The following is a 19504-nucleotide window of genomic DNA, read 5'->3' on the forward strand; positions in this document are numbered from 1 at the left end:
AACAAAAAAATAATGTAAATAAGAACTTGGATTCTTGTTCAAATATCTGAGCGGACAAGAACTTTCGTGAGACAGTGAATGTTGTTATAAAACCTCAACAAAAACTTTTATTATAGATGCTTTAATATTTTGTTCTCCTTTATTATTGGAAAAGACCAAAAAATTAAACTCTATTTCCTTCATCCATCCTTGTATTCTCTCCCAAAAATGAAGAGGTTAGAGTGTGAATTCTCCAAAAAAGGGTCTTCATCTTCCCTTGAAACCATGAAAGATTCTGCTGACGAGCAACTAAAGGTTTCTCGTCAACGACTAGATGGAAATTCATCCAAGAATAGCTCGAACAAATCCATCAACCAAACTCATGACCACCCAAAAGTTCCCCGACTACGGTGGTCAACTGAGCTTCATCGATGTTTTGAAAACGCAGTTGAAAGGCTCGGTGGTGCTGAAAGTATATAAATCTCTCTCTCTCTCTCTCTCTCTCTCTCTCCCTCCCCTCACTCTAAATATGCGTTAATTTTTAACTTTTGGTATTACAATTTGTGCTACGACTACGAGAATGAACTCTCAAGGCATACCCTTTTTGTGGCTTAGCTTATAAAGTTGATTTAATATGTATGATTTTTGGTAGGGGCAACTCCGAAAATGGTATTGCAGATGATGAATGTAAAGGGAGTATCTATATCCCACATCAAGAGCCATCTTCAGGTTCGTTATATTATAACATAATATACATATAAGAATTCTGAATTTTTGCTCGAGTTTGAATACGATTGATCAACTTATATGCAAATATCGTATTTTATTAAAMAGATGTCCAGAAGCATGAAAAAGGATCTGGTTCTTAAAGGTATTTGCACCGATTGTTTATTTAATCTATTTTAATATTTTTTTTCCGATTTTCTATTAATTATATTTCTTGTTTTGTTAGTAGCTTCGATAACATTACTATACGTTACAATGTGTTTTTTATATTTTACTTTTTAGGGATAGACGATTTGTGAGTCGAACCAATTCAATACCGACACGATGTCGATCCAAAGATCTAAATTTTCATTTTACATTCAATTCGTGAAATATAACTCTAAGAACGAATTTGATCAGATCTAGTTGTTGTTCAAAAAAAAGTCTAGTTATGAACTTAAAACTCCAATAAATAAACGAGTCTTGGTTAAGTGTAACAAATTATTAAATTTCGTTTTACGTTACATAAAATATCATCCTTTTAAAAATAAAATAAAAAGAAATTTTGTAGAAGCAAGTAAAAGTTTAAAACTCTCAAGAGTATTTACATTTTTTTATCAAATAGTATGATTTAAGGTATTTAGTGAAAGTTGATTACAGACAATCTCAACCGGTCTCATATAGAATCTGTCTTTTAGGACACTAATATGATGGGACACTTTTTTTGACTCACTCAGTAGATGAGGCTTAACCTAAAACTTGTCTTGTATTTAGCTAAATCACCTCACTCTATGCCAACTGAATTACATGACGGATGATATAATTAAAGGTATTGTTTTACATATGTCTGAAAAGGTACATGTGTAACTTTTTTTTTTGTTCACAAAGTGAAATGAAAAATAAGTGTAAACAAATTTCACATTCGTATGAGAATCTAAGTCTTTGAATAAGTCGATATTTTATTTAAAGGCTTAAAAAATGCAGAACTACAACTATCTTTAATTGATAGCTGACAAAAAGAAGAAGAAGCTCTTTCATCTATTTTTAACTAAATTCATCAACCTTCATATTTACCTTTATGCACGCTTTTAGTCATCTTCAGGGGTGGATGGCCATAGGGGTCTTGGCCTCTAGGCTTTTTTTCGGTATAAAGTGAAGCATCTCTAGTCCATTAAGGTTTTAAGTATAAAATATCTTTTGGGCCCCTCCACTTTGCTGATCCAGTCATTTGTGTTCCGCCTCTGGTCATATTCACAAACTATTATATAACTTCAATCAATTTCAGATATAAAAGTTATTTAGAAAATCTAGTAATAGTGATAGAAATAGTTAAATAAAGGTAGTTGAAGTTACATGTGCAATGTAACACAGTAGATCTTATTTGGCCTCTCTTGAATTTATTTTATAAATTTGTATTATGGATTATTATTGAAGAGTTTGCTGTTGGTTAGTATCATAGAGTATTTACCATATTAGTATGAGCTTAATATTTATTTTGTAACTGTAAATGTTTATCAGTTGATTATGAGTTAGTTTTATCAAATGTAAACATATTAATAAGTTGTAACATATATATAATTGTAATCAGATGTAGAAGTCGTATAATATAGTAAAAATTAATATCGTATGAATATATTCGTAATTGAAATTTGAAACCGGGTTAAAAATTGAAAAAGATAAACGTCTTGATTTGTTCATGTAAAATGGTTAATATGAATTTCTAAAAAGCTTCGAGATTCCATTTTTATTGTTTATAAAAAGGGTAAAATAAGAATATTATAAAATTTAAAACATTTTGAATGTATTAATGATTTCTACATAATGTTTTTGTGTATATATATATATATATATATATATATATATATATAGGGAGAAGGGAGCGATCAAATGCAAATCACTCAAATTTGTATAAACCGTATAAAACATTCTCATCCGTTGATTTCATTGTTTAATCTTATGAAATTTTTTTATGAAATTGTTTCATATAATACTTTTTTATTGAAGTTGTTTCATATATGGTTATGAAATTATTTCATATAATACTTATGAAATTTTAATAAAACTCTTTCATGTATTTTTCTAAAATTAATATAATAAAGATGATAATATCTTTGATTAACACTCTCCACAATAAAAATGATTAATCAACCTTTTATAATTACAAAAAAAATGAACAAAATAAAAAATTATGATTGATTGAATGAGGTTTATACAAATAACGTGATTTACAAAATAAATATTATATATATATATATATATATATATATATNGGGGGGGGGGGAGACGATCGTTCAAGCGAAAGTCACAAATAATTTTAAACTATGAAACTAATTTTATAATGAATATTCATTGATAAGTATAAACTATATATACATATATTTTGTCAATAATTATATATTCATCGATGAATATATACCAATAATTATTGATAAATATATTGTAACACCTCAAGAAAATATTTGTATATAAACATATTACAAAATAGCCAACAACTTTTCTCACAAAATCTCTATACAACACATGAATAATTAACAAGTATTCAGATACAAAAGACCAACATCCTATCCCCATAACTCATGCAAACATATATAACACTTCACAATTTCCCTTTCCCCTTGTCTTCTGGTTGTGTCCGACCTGTAATGCACATTTTTGAAACACAAAGTGAGGGTTAGACCTTGAGATCTAGTGAGAAATCCATTTGACGTAGTTACTAGGTGAATAATCACCAAATCACATTTACGAACACATATTGGTAAAGCAACAAATATACATCATTTTGCTATAATGGACCTCATTTATCGCATCAAAATAATCAAATTACTTAATAAACACATCTTGAGTAAACTTGTCGCATCATATAACTTCTCGCATGACATGATGAGATAATCCCATTTCCTCACAACACACTAGTGCGAGGACCACAACTCATCGCATCACATTGTTGTGATAAACCAATCTTGTCGCATCACATGGTGCGATAAACTCATTCATCGCATCATATAGGTGCGATAACTACTTTTTATCGCATCAGTAGAGTTATCGCATCACATAGATGCAACCACTCCGAGTCCTCACATCATAAGGATGTGATAACATTGAATATGATCAAAAACACAGATTTTATAACTCATTAATTATGCCAACCTTATTCTGGTATACATCTCCTTAATATGTCACTCTTATCCAATATACACTTCTTCTTGATATGCCACCCTTATAACCAAAATACACCTCTCCTTGTTATGTCACTCTTATTTCGACACATGATATAACTAACATAACAAAAAACCTACGTTTATGCTAATTATAGCATTCAAAATAGTTTTATATCAACAATTCACATATAGAAGCATATAGTTCTACCTCCAATTTCCAAATAAGAAAAGTTGGTAAAATTAAACTCACCTTATATAATTCACGTAGATGAAGATGAAATAGCAACAATTTCCACGTAAAAATCACAGAGTCAATTTTGTTCTTTCTTCCTTTTTAGATCTTGAGTAAATAAGAATATCGTCGATAAATACAATAACAAATTTATCTTACATACCCGGTTCATTAAATCCATAAAACTCCACTGGGACATTTGTTAGACCGAACGTCATGACCAAAAACTCATGATGTCCATATATGGTTCGGAACGCTGTTTTGGCAATGTCTTCAACTTTGATTTTCAGCTGGTGATACCCTGACCATAAATCGATCTTGGAGAAATAACTTGTTCCAACTAATTGTCAAACAAATAATCAATTCTTGATAAAGGATATTTATTATTTATTGTCAGCTTATTCATCTTCCGATAATCAATGCACATCATCATTGTCTCATTCTTCTTTTTAACAAATAACACCGGAGCACCCCAAAGAGATGTACTAAGTATGATAAAGCCCTTATCAAGCAATTATTCTAATTAGGCCATTAAATCTTTTAATTATGAAGTTGCCAAACGATATGGAGTTTTAGCCACAGGTGGTGTCCTAGGCGTTAAATCAATTCTAAACTCCATGGATCGATCAGGTGGTAAATTAGTTAGATCTTCTAGAAACACTTCAGGATATTCATTGACAATAGGAATCGATTCTTGTTTACTCTTTTCTTTCTTTGATTCGACTACATAGGCTAGAAAACTTTGACACCCTTTCTACACATATTTTCTGGTTCTCATGACATATATCAAGCTGTTATGATGATCCTGCCGATCACCATAAATCACAATCGACACTTTTTTCGGTAAATCAATACTGATCATCTTTTTATTGCACATAATACTGGCCTGATTTTCTGCAAACCAATCCATGCCCACCATAACATCAAATTCTCTCATTGGTACAATGAATAGATGAATTGGCAACCCACATCCCTCAATTTCAATTTGACAATTATCAAAAACATGGATAACAGATACTTGGCTATTATTAACAGTATCAACTACTAAAGTATAGTCAAGGGGCACAGAGTTCACATATAGACACCCTACAAATAGAGGTGATACAAATGAATAATTTGCACCAGAATCAAATAGCACTTTGACATAAATAGAGTTGATAAGAAAGGTACCTATTACCACATCAGGGGTTTCCTCTGCCTCTCCTTTTGTCTTCTAAAAAGATCGGTCCTCACCCTTTCCTATTCATCTATTCGGATATTGACTCCCCATGCGTACTCGGAGTATTTCCACCTAAAGTCAATTTTGGAGTTTTGAACTGGACATGTGATATCTCTGGCACAGTCTTTCACTAAATCATAAGACATGACGATTCTCTGTCTTTATAAATTTTGGTCTTTTGTATTCAGTAGTAAAAAGAGCCTTCTCATTTTCTTTTCTCAACCACCTTCAATAAATTTTGGTCTTCTGTATATAGTATCTAATGCTAGAGGAAATGTAGAAGGATTCATGGCAATCACGAACTCTCGTATTGAAGCCTTTAACCCCTAGGTATACCTTTCAATTTTACGAGATTCTGACAAAATGTAATGTTCTGCAAATCGGCAGTGTTCCATAAATTTCTCAGTATACTTTGTTATCGTCTGATTACCTTGTTCTAATTTTAAGAATTCTTCTTCCAGTTGTCTGACAGCTGCTTTTGGACAAAACTGCTCCTTGAATGGTCAACAAATTCCATCCAGGATATTGTCTGCAAAACATTAGGTCTTGCTAGCGATTCAGCATCCCACTAGTACAATGCATTTGATTTCAACAACGACACATCAAATCTGACTTTATCCTTGTATGAACACTTGCTGGTATTCAATATAGGTTGTCTCCCTTAACTAGCACATTGCCTTCACCGGGTCTCTTTCTCCAGAGAATGTTGGGGGTTTACAGGTTAAAAACATTTTGATATCATCCCCTCTTATATTTATAGATTGCACTTGGGGTTTATTTCAACTCTTTCTGTTTCTACCCTAGTCGGTACTCCCAGAATAAATGTTAGAGTGTTTCTAAACTTGCTCATTTCCTCTGCTAATATGTCCTGAGTAACGTACTCAGGATGTTGTACTAGTACTTGATTCACATTCTTCTGAATTGATTCACCCTGATCTGGATGGATTTCAGGTTGACTATTCCTTCCTCTCCCACGACCCCTTCCACGGCCTCTACCTCGACCTCTCTCTCTGCATCTGCCTGCTGGTAGATATGTAGGAATATTTTTTAGGCAAACTCTCCCTTTTATCCCGGCTGATGACGATGATCCTTTCAGACCTTCGTGAATGACTTGCCATCTATAAATTTTTAAGATTTAATATTCACATAATCACATTCCCGAATATAATAAGGTATCCAGGTACAAATATGAACCTGTAAATTTATAATTACATTTGCTAGTTGTAATTTGAATTTACCTTATGTATCATTTTCTTAACCCATCATATTTATTCCAAAGGTTCTAAATTCGTTAAGGACCTTTAAATATGCAAATAATACAGTTTAAATCTAGGCATCATGCTGGATACCTAAATACCTTAAACCTAGGCTCTGATACCAAACTTGTAACACCCCAAGATAACATCTGCATATAAACATATAGATTCCATATATCAAGAAAAATGATTTACACAATTGGCCCCACCATTTTACAAAAGCTATATTACAAAGTGACTACTAAATTTTTTCCCATTAAATCTTTATACAGAACTTGTATACATAACAAGTATTCAGAAACAATAGATTATATGTTATCCTTCACATCCCATGTAAGCATATAAAATTTCTCACAGTTTCCCTTTCCCCTTATCCTTCGATTGAGCACGACCTGTAACGCACATTTTCAAAATACAAAATGAGGGTTAAACCTTGTGGTCTAATGAGAATTCCCTTTGATGCAAATACAGGGTCAGAAATCACAAAATCATATTTGTACTAATAACACACACACACACACACACACATATATATATATATATATCATTTTGATAAACAAACCTTAATTATTGTATCCTATGCCCAAATAACTTGATAAACACATCATGGGTAAAATTTGTCGCATCATATAGAAAGTTTATACAACTTCTCACATCATATGGATGAGACAAATCCATCTCCTCGCAACACACTGGTGCAAGAATATCAACTTATCTCATCATATTGTGAGATAAACCTAACTTGTCACATCACATAGGTGCAATAAATTAACTTTGTCGCATCACAAGGGTGCGATAAACTCACTCTTCGCATCACACAGGTGCGATAATCACACTTCATCGCGTCACTAGGATGCGACATAAGTTATCGTATCACACAGATGCAACAACCCCAAGTTATCGCATCGTAAGGATGCCATAATTATGAACACTTAATTCAAAACCTAGATTTTTATAACTCGATGATTATGCCACCCTTATCCTGGTATACACCTCTCCTTGATATGCCACTCTTATTTCCACACATGATGTAATCATACCAATAACCAATAATTTCTACCAATTATGGCACCAAAACAGTTTTATAACAACATCTCATATAAAGAACCCATACGGTTCTATACCTAGTTTCCAAATAAGGAAAGTTTATACAAATTAAACTCACCTTATGATCAAATAGATATAGATGAAGATGATATGAGGATGAATTAACACATCAACAAATGTCAAGTAGAAATCACAAAATCAGTGTTTTCTTCCCCTTACAAGCCTGTTTGCTTTGCACCCAAAAGAACACACACACCAAAGTTTTATCAACCTTCTTTTTCTTACTTGCTTTTCCACATCCCCATGAGATAAAAACAATTATCTTATAATAATACTCTTTTAAAATAATGAGGCGGTGGGTTAAATATAATTTAAGCACATTAACACATCAAGCCCCTCAACTTTCTAACACTTTTTAAATACCACCTAGAGCTTAATAAACAAATAACTGGTAATCACAAATTTTGAAGGTGCCAGACGATATGGAGCTTTAGTCACTGGTGCTGCCCCAAGCTTCAAATTAGTTCTGAATTCCACAGATCGATCAGGTGGTAAACTAGTCAGATCTTCTGTAAATACCTCAGGATATTCACAGACAACATGAATGGACTATTGTTTACACTTTTCTTTCTTTGAATCAACCACATAAGCTAGAAAATCGTGACACCCTTTTTGAACACATTTTTTTGGTTTTCATGATAGATATCAGGTTGTTATGATGATCTCGCCGATCACCATAAATCACAATCGGCCCTTTTCTCGGTAAATCAATATTAATCATCTTTTTGTTGCACGTAATACTAGCCTGATTTTTTGCTTACCAATCCATGCCACCAAAACATCAAACTCTTTCATTGGTAATGGAAACAGAAGATTTGGTAACCTACACCCCTCATTTTCAATTTGACAATTATAAAAAACACGGGTAACAGATACTGACTATTATTAGCAGTATCAACTACTAAGGTGTATTCAAGAGGCATAGAAAATCATGTATGAACACCTAGTAAATAGAGGTGATACAAATGAATAATTAGCACCAGAATCAAATAGCAACTTGACATATACAAAGTTGATAAAAAGTACATATCACCACATTAAAGGTTTCCTCTGCATCTTCTTTTGTCATCTGAAAATATCGGCCCATCGTCCTATCTAACCCACCTCTTCGGATTTTGACTTACCCACGTGCACTCGGAGTATTTCCACCCAAAGTCAATCTTGGAGCCTTTAACTGAGGACAAACTGTTCTAGTATGGTTGGGGAAATTACAATGAAACATCTTTGAGGAATCCGATAATTTCAGGACAAGGGCCCAGTCACCCCACATCTGTAACACTTCCTCTGTTCAAAATTACATACACTCTAATGAACACGGTGACATCTCTGGCACGATTTTTCACTAAATTGTTGGGCAGGATGATTTTCTGTCATTACAAATTTTAGTCTTCTGTATTCAGTAGAAGACTCTTCTTATTTTCTCTTTTCAACCACCTTCTCAACCCCCTGCCTGTTCTTTTTCCTTTCTGTTATTTCTACAACATCTTCGCCAATGAAAAGTTGAAGGTTTCATGGTAATTACGAACTCTCCTATGGAAGGATTTAACACCAAAATGTACCTCTCGACTTTACGAGATTCTGAAGAAATGTAATGTTCTGTAAATCTGGAGTGTTCGATAAATTTCTCAGTGTACTCCCTTACCGTCTGATTACATTGTTCTATCTCTAAGAATTCTTCTTCTAATTGTCTAACGGTCGCTTTGGGGCAGGACTGCTCCCTGAAACGGTCAACAAATTCCATCCAGGACATTGTTTACAAACATAGGGTCTTGCTAGTGATTCAACGTCCCACTGGTACAAAGCATTTAACTTCAGCATTGATACAACAAATCTGACTCTATCCTCATAAGAACACTTACTGGTATTGAATACAGATCCTATCTCCCTCAACCAACACATTGCCTTCATCGGATCTCTTTCTCCAGAGAATGTTTGAGGTTTATAGGTTAAAAACATTTTGATGTCGCCTCCTTTACTGTTTGTAGATTGAATCTGTGGATTTATTTCGACCCTTTCTGTCTCTACTCTGGCTGTTATTCCCAGAATAGATGTAAGAGTATTTCTTAGCTTACTCATTTCTTCCTCTAACATGTTCCGAGTAACATACTCAGGGTGGTTGCACTGGTTCTTGATTTATATTATCTTGAATTGATTCACCCTGGTCTAGATGAACTTCATGTTAACTGTTCCTTCCTTCCACGGCCTCTACCCCGACATCTGCCTCTGTCTGCTGGTTGATTTATAGGAAAAATTATCTGGTGAACTCTCCTTTTCATCCGGACTGATAAGGGCGATCCTTTTCAGACCTTCGTAAATGACTGGCTATCTGTAAATTTTTAAAATTTAATATTCACTTAATCACATTCCCAAATATAATAAGGTATTCAAGTACAAATATGTACCTGTAAATTCATAATTACATTGGCCAGTTGTAATTTGAATTTACCTTACATATCGTTCTTTTAACCTATCATATTTATTTCATAGGTTCTACAAATGTTAGGGATTTCTTAATATGTAAATAATATAGTTTACGTCTAGGCATCATGCTGGATACCTAAATCTCTTAAACTCGTGCTCTAATACCAAACTTGTAAGACCCAAGACCAAATTTGCATCTAAACATATATTTCCATATAACAAGAAATATAATTTACACATTCGGTCCCAAAATCTTACAAAAGCTCTATTACAAAATAGCTAACAAATTTTCCCACAAAATCTCTATACAACACATAAATACCTAACAAATATTCAGATACAAAAGAATAACATGTTATCCTCATAAAACATGAAGCACATATAACACTTCACAATTTCCCTTTCCCCTTGTCCTCTGGTTGTGCCTGACCTGTAATGCACATTTTTGAAACACAAAATGAGGGTTAGACCTTGAGGTCTAGTGAGAAATCTCTTTGATGCAATTATTAGGTGAATAATCACCAAATCAAATTTACGAACTCATATTTGTAAAATAACAAATATACATCATTTTGTTGTAATGAACCTCGTTTATCGCATCAAAATAATAAAATTATTTAATAAACACATCTTGAATAAATTTGTCGCATTATATAACTTCTTGCATGACATGATGAGATAATCTCATTTCCTCGCAACACACTGGTGCAAGGACCACAATTCATCGCATCACATTGATGTGATAAACCCAATCTTTATCGCACCTATATAATGCGATGAATGAGTTTATGCACCCTGTGATGCGACAAGATTGAGTTTATCGCATCAATAGAGTTATCGCATTATATAGGTGTGATAAGTACTTTTTATCGCATCAATAGAGTTATCACATCACATAGATGCGGCAACTTTGAGTCCTCGCATCATAAGGATGCGATAACATTGATTATTTTGATCAAAAACCCATATTTTATAACTCATGATTATGTCACTCTTATCCTGGTATACACCTCTCTTTGATATGTGATCCTTATCCCAGTAAACACCTCTTCTTGATATGTCATCCTTGTAACCAAAATACATCTATCCTTGGTATGACACCCTTATTTCAACACATGATATAACATAACCAAAAAGCTACGTTTATGCTAATTATAGCATTCAAAATAGTTTTATATCAACAATTCACATAAAAAAAACCATACAGTTTTACCCTCCAGCTTCCAAATAAGGAAAGTTTGTAAAATTAAACTCACCTTATATAATTCACGTAGATGAAGATGAAATAGCAACAATTCCACATAAAAATCACAAAGTCAATTTTGTTCTTTGTTCCTTATGTTTATGTTTGCTCGAGCTCCAGAACAAAACATACACACACCAAATTTCTTATCAACTTGATCAAGCCTTTTATGAGATAATTTAAAATATCTCCATAATATATTCACATTAAACATGTAAGGCTGTGGGTATTTTAAAATAACTTCAAACACACATATCCAATTAATCCCTTAACTTACCACCATTTTCAAAAACAACTTCGAACTTTATAATTGAAAAACCCGATATCACATATGTTCATATGTATTTTGTCATTAATCTATTCAATGGTGAATATATGCTAAAAATCAATAACCTTAGTTTTAAATTATTTATGGTTCTTATTTAAATCGTGATATTATATATATATATATATAGAGAGAGAGAGAGAGAAATTATAACAGCATTTCACATTTTGCGTCTAGCAAAAATAATTTCTCAATACTCTTCATACACATTGATATAGTTACAAAAATATTTAGTTTATGCTAAAAGTTAGAATAAAAGAATTCTACCGATGGAGATACCATTCATTAATAAATATATTTTCTTCTTATTTTAGGATGAATGTAGTATGATTCATTATAGATATAATTTTTAGTAACTGAAAATCAAAATTTATATAGAAACCTTTAAATATTAAAAATCTGCCAATTAATATTATAAGATATATATCTTTTATATTTTCAGAAATTTCTTAAAATTCAATTTTACAACTTATTATTGTATATGTATAACTTTTTAAAGATTTACGTCTGAACTCTATATATAAACTAACTCACAGTAACCATTCAAATACAAGAAAAACCGTTCATTACAAAACAAATGACTTTTACCTACAAAAATCACCCACGAAAATTTCGGTTGGTAATTACTGACTGATCATCCAGGAATACCAATAGTTTGGTAGAATCTGATGTTTTTTGAGGAAATAATGATGGATCACCCGGAGAATTCTTGGGTAATCTGTTACTGATATTAATTATCCACCAACTTTTGTGACGGTTTTTTGACGAATGATCACCCTTTGACGACAAATTTCCCAGGTAAAAGTCCGTAGGCAAAAGTTTTTAATTTAATAGTGGTTGAGTCCTAATTACTAATACAATACTCCATAAACTAGTAATCAACCAATTGAAAACTCTTTGGCTCTGTTGAAACTACATAAAACCGTAAAATAAATTTTGAGCGATAAAGAATAGAACAAAACATGAGTTAGGATTGAGGGTTCGAGTTGTCAGTATCAAAATCAAGATGTATCACGTTACATTATGCAAGTAGACTTTTGTTTATATGTATGTGTGTGTATATATATATATATATTAGCCCATAATTCTTTCAAATATTAAACTTCTTTTACATGTTTTGAAAAAAAATAAACAAGTAAAAAGGTTCATTTTGAAACAAATACATATAATTAATATATTGAATCATAGTCGTATATGAAAATAAATAATCATGTGAAATATATATATATCTTCATTTTTCAACCTTTGTTACGATTCTCGTTTGATTTATCACCCACAAACACATATATGCTGTTTCAGTTGCAAATATAAGTTCCATTATAAATCGGGGACAAAAGAGAACGGACCATGTGTCCCAGATATTTACAGTATATTCGTCATGATTAATGTATCATTCATTCTGAATGGTGTAACATTGATCATGAATGTTGTAAAAAGTTCACATTCATTATTCATGATACATGAGAACAAATTGGGTGATTGTCACGCTCCCCTTTGTTCATCGGTTCCCACTGAAAAATAGGTTTGCAACTGAACTTTTGTGTGTGTGTATGTGTGTGTATGCTTGCGCGTGCACGCCCCCATCGGATATGTAACTCAATTGACAAAAGGACTGAGAGCGAATTAGTATATATATAGAGGCTTAATCATTTGAGAACCCATTAAATTATGATAATCTTGAGAACTTGTACATCCGGTGTTATTTCATATGATTTTTCTCTATCTAGGCATATTATTTAATGTATTGATTAATATATATTTGTTTCACAATATACTTGTTTTATATCTATTCGTTTCACAATATGAAACTTTTTTACGTATACTTTGTGTTTCACAAACACGTCAAAAAAGTTTATATTATGAACCGTTCACATGTAAAACAAACACATGAAACAACTATATGTTAATCAATATTTTAAATCCTAATTTTAAATGAAAAAAATCATATAAAATAATGTGCAAGTTGTCAAGGTTATCATAATCTAATGGGTTCTCAAATGATATATATATATATATATATATATATATATTCACTCAAACAAGAAAGTAGAGACATATACTCAACCCAAGCATGAATCTTTATCTTTTATAAAGTGGCAGAAGGTGAAAAAGAGGAAAGAAGTATAACTTATAACTCCAGCCGCAGTAACATGCCATCTGCAAATGAAGATCGCAATAAGCAGCATGATGAGAGAGTTATGACCAAGCAACTAAATGTGAAAGAGCCAGTGATAATGATGCCTACCTCTCATCACAAACTCAATACAGCTGCTGTGGAACAGATGAAGAAACTCCCGCTCAACAACATGAGGATCTTTACTGAACTTCAGAATCATCACCAAGTAACCATCTCTCTCTCTTTCTCTTCTACCCTTCATTTCATATATAGATGTAAACGGAATTCATGCATGGCTTTGTAAGTTATATATATATATATATCATATCCATCTCTTTCTGTAATTATCCTTCCGTACTATCTTGGATTAAGCGTACCTGTATATCTAGGCAATATATATACATATATGCACAGACTAAGGTTCAAACGAGAATGTTAATTATTTAAGAAAACAAAAAAGATCGTTAATATACAAAATCACATGTGATTTTGTATTAACATCAAAAAAGTGCAGGGAGACGACTTTTAAACTTGTATGATATTGTACGTGAATATATATATATATATATATATGTGTGTGTGTGAGAATCATGTATGATTTTCTAACATTTTTATTATTTTCTTAAATAGTTAGCGTTTTCGTTTGAACCTGTACATAATATATATATATATCCTTCTAGATCTATCTCCGTTTGAAAAACTATATCTTATGACTTGGGTAATTTTTCAGGAAGATAGTGACTGCAATGGTGAAGAGAATGGAGATGCCATCGCTAAAATTGCCTACAAGGATTTCTTTAACACCGGTTTCACTTCTTATGATCATGCATGCATCTCTCTCTCTCTCTCTCTCTCTCTCTCTATATATATATATATATATATATATATACATATTTCTGGAAGTCGATGGTGACTAACGATTGTTATTAATGAATGAACTCAGGTAAGTGATGATGATGTGATTGCTTCTTCTTCTTCAAATGACAAGGGAAGTAAGACAGAGTCGTCAACTCTGGAAGGTCCTCATGCTTCTTCTGTCAAAGCTTCATGTGTTGATGGCAAGAATGTGTCCCTTGACCTCACTCTTGGCTAACCTAGTCCTATCAACTACTAAACTAATTTAATACTATTTTTACCCTTTAATTTTAATCAACTCTAATAATAATGTGGCATATGTAAACCTTATGCCAACTTTCTATTTCAAGCTCTCTTTTTTATTTCATATTTTAGCGTTTATGATGGTTTAATTGAGTTTGATGCTTATACATGTTTACTTTTGAGTATCTATTCAATTATATATAAAAATTACAAATAATTGAATCCAAAGTCTTTTTTATCCCACTACAACAAAATCGGGTTTATAGGACACTCCCAATTTTTAAGCATCCTAATAGAGCTCTTTATAGGACTTAGTTTATAGGACCAAAAAAATAAAGTGTCATATCTAAAGGCGTTGTAATAAGTTTATACGACGCCTTTTTGACGTAGTAATAAGTTTGTTAGGACACTTTTAATATACAACGTCTCATTAGCAACTTTATAAGACACTATTTGAAAAATTGTCCTATAAAAACAAATGTCCTATAAAATATTTATTTTATAGGACATTTTCTCAAAAGTTTCATATAAAGTTGCAAATGGGACACTTTGTATTAAAAATGTTCTAAAAATTTGTTAAGACATCCAAAAGCGTCATATAAACTTATTACAACACTTTTAGATATGACGTTTTATATTTTGGTCCTATAAAGTAGCCTATTGGAACGCTTAGAGATTGTGGTGTCCTATAAACCCAATTTTGTTGTAGTGTCCATATGCCTCAAATCTATAAATTAATCCTTAATTCAATTATATATGGTTATATTGTTATCGTAACTTTTATTATTTGGTTTTGTGAGATGATATCATAATCTTTAAGAAGATTTTTTTTTATAAAGATGATCAAGGTTGGTTTTTTTTTATAAGATATAACCGTATTAATTTTATAATACCTTACTCATTGATATATGAGCAATTCTTCGTGTTGCTTTTATGTAACTCCCTTCTTGTATCAGCAAACCATCATCCATTAATACAACACCAATATTAGTTGAATTCTTATAGAGATAAAGGTGCTTTGAAAGCCCTCCGACCAAGAAAACTGCACAACCTTATTCAATTCCTTTTGTACCTCAAAAAATACCATGCGCTTATAAAATGTTACACGCGATGCCAACTGAAGGATAGTACTTCTGCTAGTAACCTCTATTAAACAATGACCTTTTTGTTAAGTTTCAATGGCATCATCGAAAGTAGGAATAGAAAAACCGAAGTCATTCCAATACTTTGCATAAACATTAAAAAAACCGTTAATACTCTCGGATCTAGAAGAGTTTTCATCAAGCTAGATATGGGAGAATCTTTGTATCAAGAGGAATCCAAGATTCCTTAATAGCATACATTTCATGAAACCACAAATCACCATGTAATCCATACTGATTAATCAACTCATTCAATTTTAACTCAAAATCATCACGGCCTATGTGGACATTCCAAACTAGCTTGTTGATTTCACTAATGAAAGAAGTGCTATGAGCTAGATGATCACTAACCTATAATATTCAAAAATAGACTCTTATGATTATAATAAAAACTCTATTCTGCATACACATGAAATTGATGAATGAAGTTATGTATAAAATGAAATTAACTTAGATACATACCTTGCTAGGAACTTTGTTTCTGATGTGCCACATACATAAATAATGTTTCACATCAGGAAAAGTTATGGGGATTGCTTGCTTCCTCGATGCACACTGATCAGCTATTACAAAACTTGGTTGATGTAATACCCGTGTTTTTGCGATTAATCTTTTAAGAGTGTATATTTGTTTTAGCAAGTCATTCAGTGTCCAACCATTATTGAATGTTTGTTGAATTTAAATCAAAGATCGTGGTTGAGTTGGGATATATGAAAAGGTGTGTCAAAAGCCATCTGGGGATTTAAGGGAACTCTCATGCAAGTTTGATTGCATGAGAAGTCACAAAATAGTTTAAAAACACAAAGTGCAAACTAGTTGCAGAGTGAGTTAAGTCACTTCACAAGTCGCTTAGGGCTCTAGAAAGCTGATGTTTTGGTGCCTGGGTGACATTCCAAGTGGGTTAAGTTTCTTCACAAGTCGTTAGAAGCATCTGAGGGTTAAAAACGCGATTTTTCGGGGTTTTCTTCATTTGATTATAACTTTCTCATCTCTAATCCAATTTGGGCGATTCTAGAGGATACAGTTTTGTCTTTTGAAGCTATTTAAGAAGGGCACAAAGAGGATTACAGTTTCCTTGAAGATTTGTGGCTCCTAGAAGTTGAAGCATAAGAGCCAAATCCTTGTTTTTTGACCTAGGGTTTGGCATTTTGCATCATCAACCTCCCTCTCCTCTTGTGGTGTTCTTCTAGATCTTAGGGAGTTCATTAGAGTGTTCTTGGAAGTTATGCATCATAGATCTATAACTTTAGGGTGGAGATCTAAGGTCTTCATCTCTTTGGAAGCTCAAGATTGAGGTAAAACCTAGATTTAACATAAATCTAGCAAGGTGAATTCAAGTTGTTTTGTGAAAACTATGTATATGCTAAAAATGTTTATTTTGAAGTATTAACATGTTTTACTTGTTATTTAAATGTGAGTTATTTGGTGAGTTTTGCATATTTGTTATATTTAATTTTATAAATCTAGTGAGATACACATATTTGGAGTTTTTGAACCCTTTAGTAAATAAATCTGGAGAGTATGTTATTTGGATGATTTACTTCATAAATGGGGGTTTTTTTTTTCAGTGCACTCTTAGTGTATTTCATTTTATAAATCATCTGGAAAATACATTTTATGGTATGATTTCACTTGAAAGATGAAATAATGGATTTTGAGTTAATCTTACTTTTGTAGCATGTGTTTACATAACTATTGGTTAAACATGTCTTATTGTTTACAATGCTTCTATTGAATATTCAATCATGTTGTTGAGCCTTTGGCTCGGTTTTGACTCAAATGAGTCTTAGGGGACACTTGTCTGGTTTATTTTCTCTAAGTCGAGCTTTTGGAGTTATATGAAGTTATAGTATATTTGTTTGATATATTACATGTTTTGGATGCATTAGTTGTTCAATTAGTGTCGTGTAATTTTATACTGTAATGAAATGGATCCATATGCATAGGAGTCAGTAGAAGTTTGGAATGGGACTATGTCCCTGTATTCTTGCTAGAAACTGTTGATGTAACGGGGAGCTCAAACTACAGATCATAGGCGGTTGAACTTGATAGCCGTATGATCCGTCGAGAGAAACTTAAGCTATAGACTATGGGTGGTTGAACTCGATGACCGTCTAGTTCGTTAGTGGCTGGCGTTTCTAGCAAAAGAACTTGTCTAGGAAATTAGTGGGGGGGGGGGGGTAAAACTACAGACCGTGGGTTGATGAACTTGATGACTGTATGATCCCTACTTGAGACTCATTAATGTTGATTGTGGTTTACTTATGTGTTCGCTACATTCGATAGATAGCGGGTCTCCCTCGTCACCAAGAATGGAGTTATTTTTAGATATAGTATTATCCCTGCTTTCAACGTTATTTCGAGGACCGAGTGTTTTCCATTATTTATAGTTTTTTAGTATTGAAACTTATACAACTTTTTTGAGGCATTTTTGAATAAAATAGAGTTTTTATCCATGTTTTAAATAATTGGACATTAAACCTCCTTTACCTTTTTAGAGTGAGTGTTGGGTTTTGAAATCATACTGAATGGGTATTTAGAGCTTTTATTACGAAAATAATGAGTTTTAGAAAGAATTGCTTTTACGATAGATACATTTGATTTGGGAAATTATGTTTTAAATAAATAATCTTTCAATTATACTATTTTATAATTATAATGAAGACTTTTTGAACTCACTAGGCGTTAAGCTAACTTCTTTATTAGTCATCATGTGCATCAGGTTCTTGTTGAGGTTTGGTACTAGCGACACTGTGATGTTTTGAGTGCTAGTTAGAGACACGAGAAAGATCTAGTTATTTGGTAATGTCTTCCGCATTTGGAGGTGGTAGTAACTGTTATTGAGTTTTAGTAACACCTAATCTTGACTTAATTCTTATGTAAGGCTTGGTTTACCAATTGTAAATATTGAATGTAGATTTGATATTCGAGGAAATTCAAGTATTGATTTATATAAAATGATTTATCCTTTATTTGTTGTATTATCGAAAATTTCAAATTAGTCATTTTTTCCAAAATTGAGGGTGTTACAGCTGACGACCATGCTCTTTCATAAAGTCCTTCAAAACCCATGCAATTAACAACAGATTCACTTCGAATCAATGAAGCACCCATAACGACAGAGTTTTTGTGATTATCAATGGCAACAAACGGGACAAAAATCATTGCATGTCTATTAACATACATAATCTAATTAAAAATAAAGCATCCAACCATATATACAATAAAAAAATATGTGTAGCCTTACTTATTTGTTTAAAATGTAGCATCAAATGAAGTTGAATCTCCAAACTCTTTCTAATCCAACCTCCCTATTTCATCAGCCCAAAATAACGTAATCAACTCTTTCTCGTCATACTTGTACTCGAAAAAAAACTTAGGAGAACGTTAACACCTACTATTCAAAGTGTGCCATGTCTCTTATGAAGCTAACATGATCGCTAGTTATGCCACTAGAAAATTCTACACCATTTTGATAGCCAATTGAATCCTATGTATTGGGT

General features: G+C 32.3%; 1 protein-coding gene across 1 annotated transcript; it reads left to right on the forward strand.

Annotated features, from left to right (window-relative positions):
• The first annotated feature begins 207 nt into the window (after positions 1 to 207).
• LOC112523848 (probable transcription factor KAN4) lies at positions 208 to 14854 on the forward strand. Its single transcript, XM_025133521.1, has 4 exons — positions 208 to 451; positions 632 to 708; positions 14492 to 14587; positions 14705 to 14854. Exons 1-4 carry the CDS (start codon positions 208 to 210, stop codon positions 14852 to 14854), a joined length of 567 nt encoding a protein of 188 aa, XP_024989289.1.
• Positions 14855 to 19504: the final 4650 nt, after the last annotated feature.

Source organism: Cynara cardunculus (assembly GCF_001531365.2).
Source record: "Cynara cardunculus var. scolymus isolate 2C chromosome LG 12, CcrdV1, whole genome shotgun sequence".
Classification (NCBI taxonomy): domain Eukaryota; kingdom Viridiplantae; phylum Streptophyta; class Magnoliopsida; order Asterales; family Asteraceae; genus Cynara; species Cynara cardunculus.

What these genes read in the sequence shown, in the direction of transcription:
- LOC112523848 (XM_025133521.1), top strand. Translation starts at nt 208, where the DNA reads ATGAAGAGGTTAGAGTGTGAATTCTCCAAAAAAGGGTCTTCATCTTCC. An exon ending in AAGGCTCGGTGGTGCTGAAA is followed by an intron (nt 452 to 631) that starts GTATATAAATCT and finishes GATTTTTGGTAG; the next exon opens with GGGCAACTCCGAAAATGGTA. An exon ending in ACATCAAGAGCCATCTTCAG is followed by an intron (nt 709 to 14,491) that starts GTTCGTTATATT and finishes GTAATTTTTCAG; the next exon opens with GAAGATAGTGACTGCAATGG.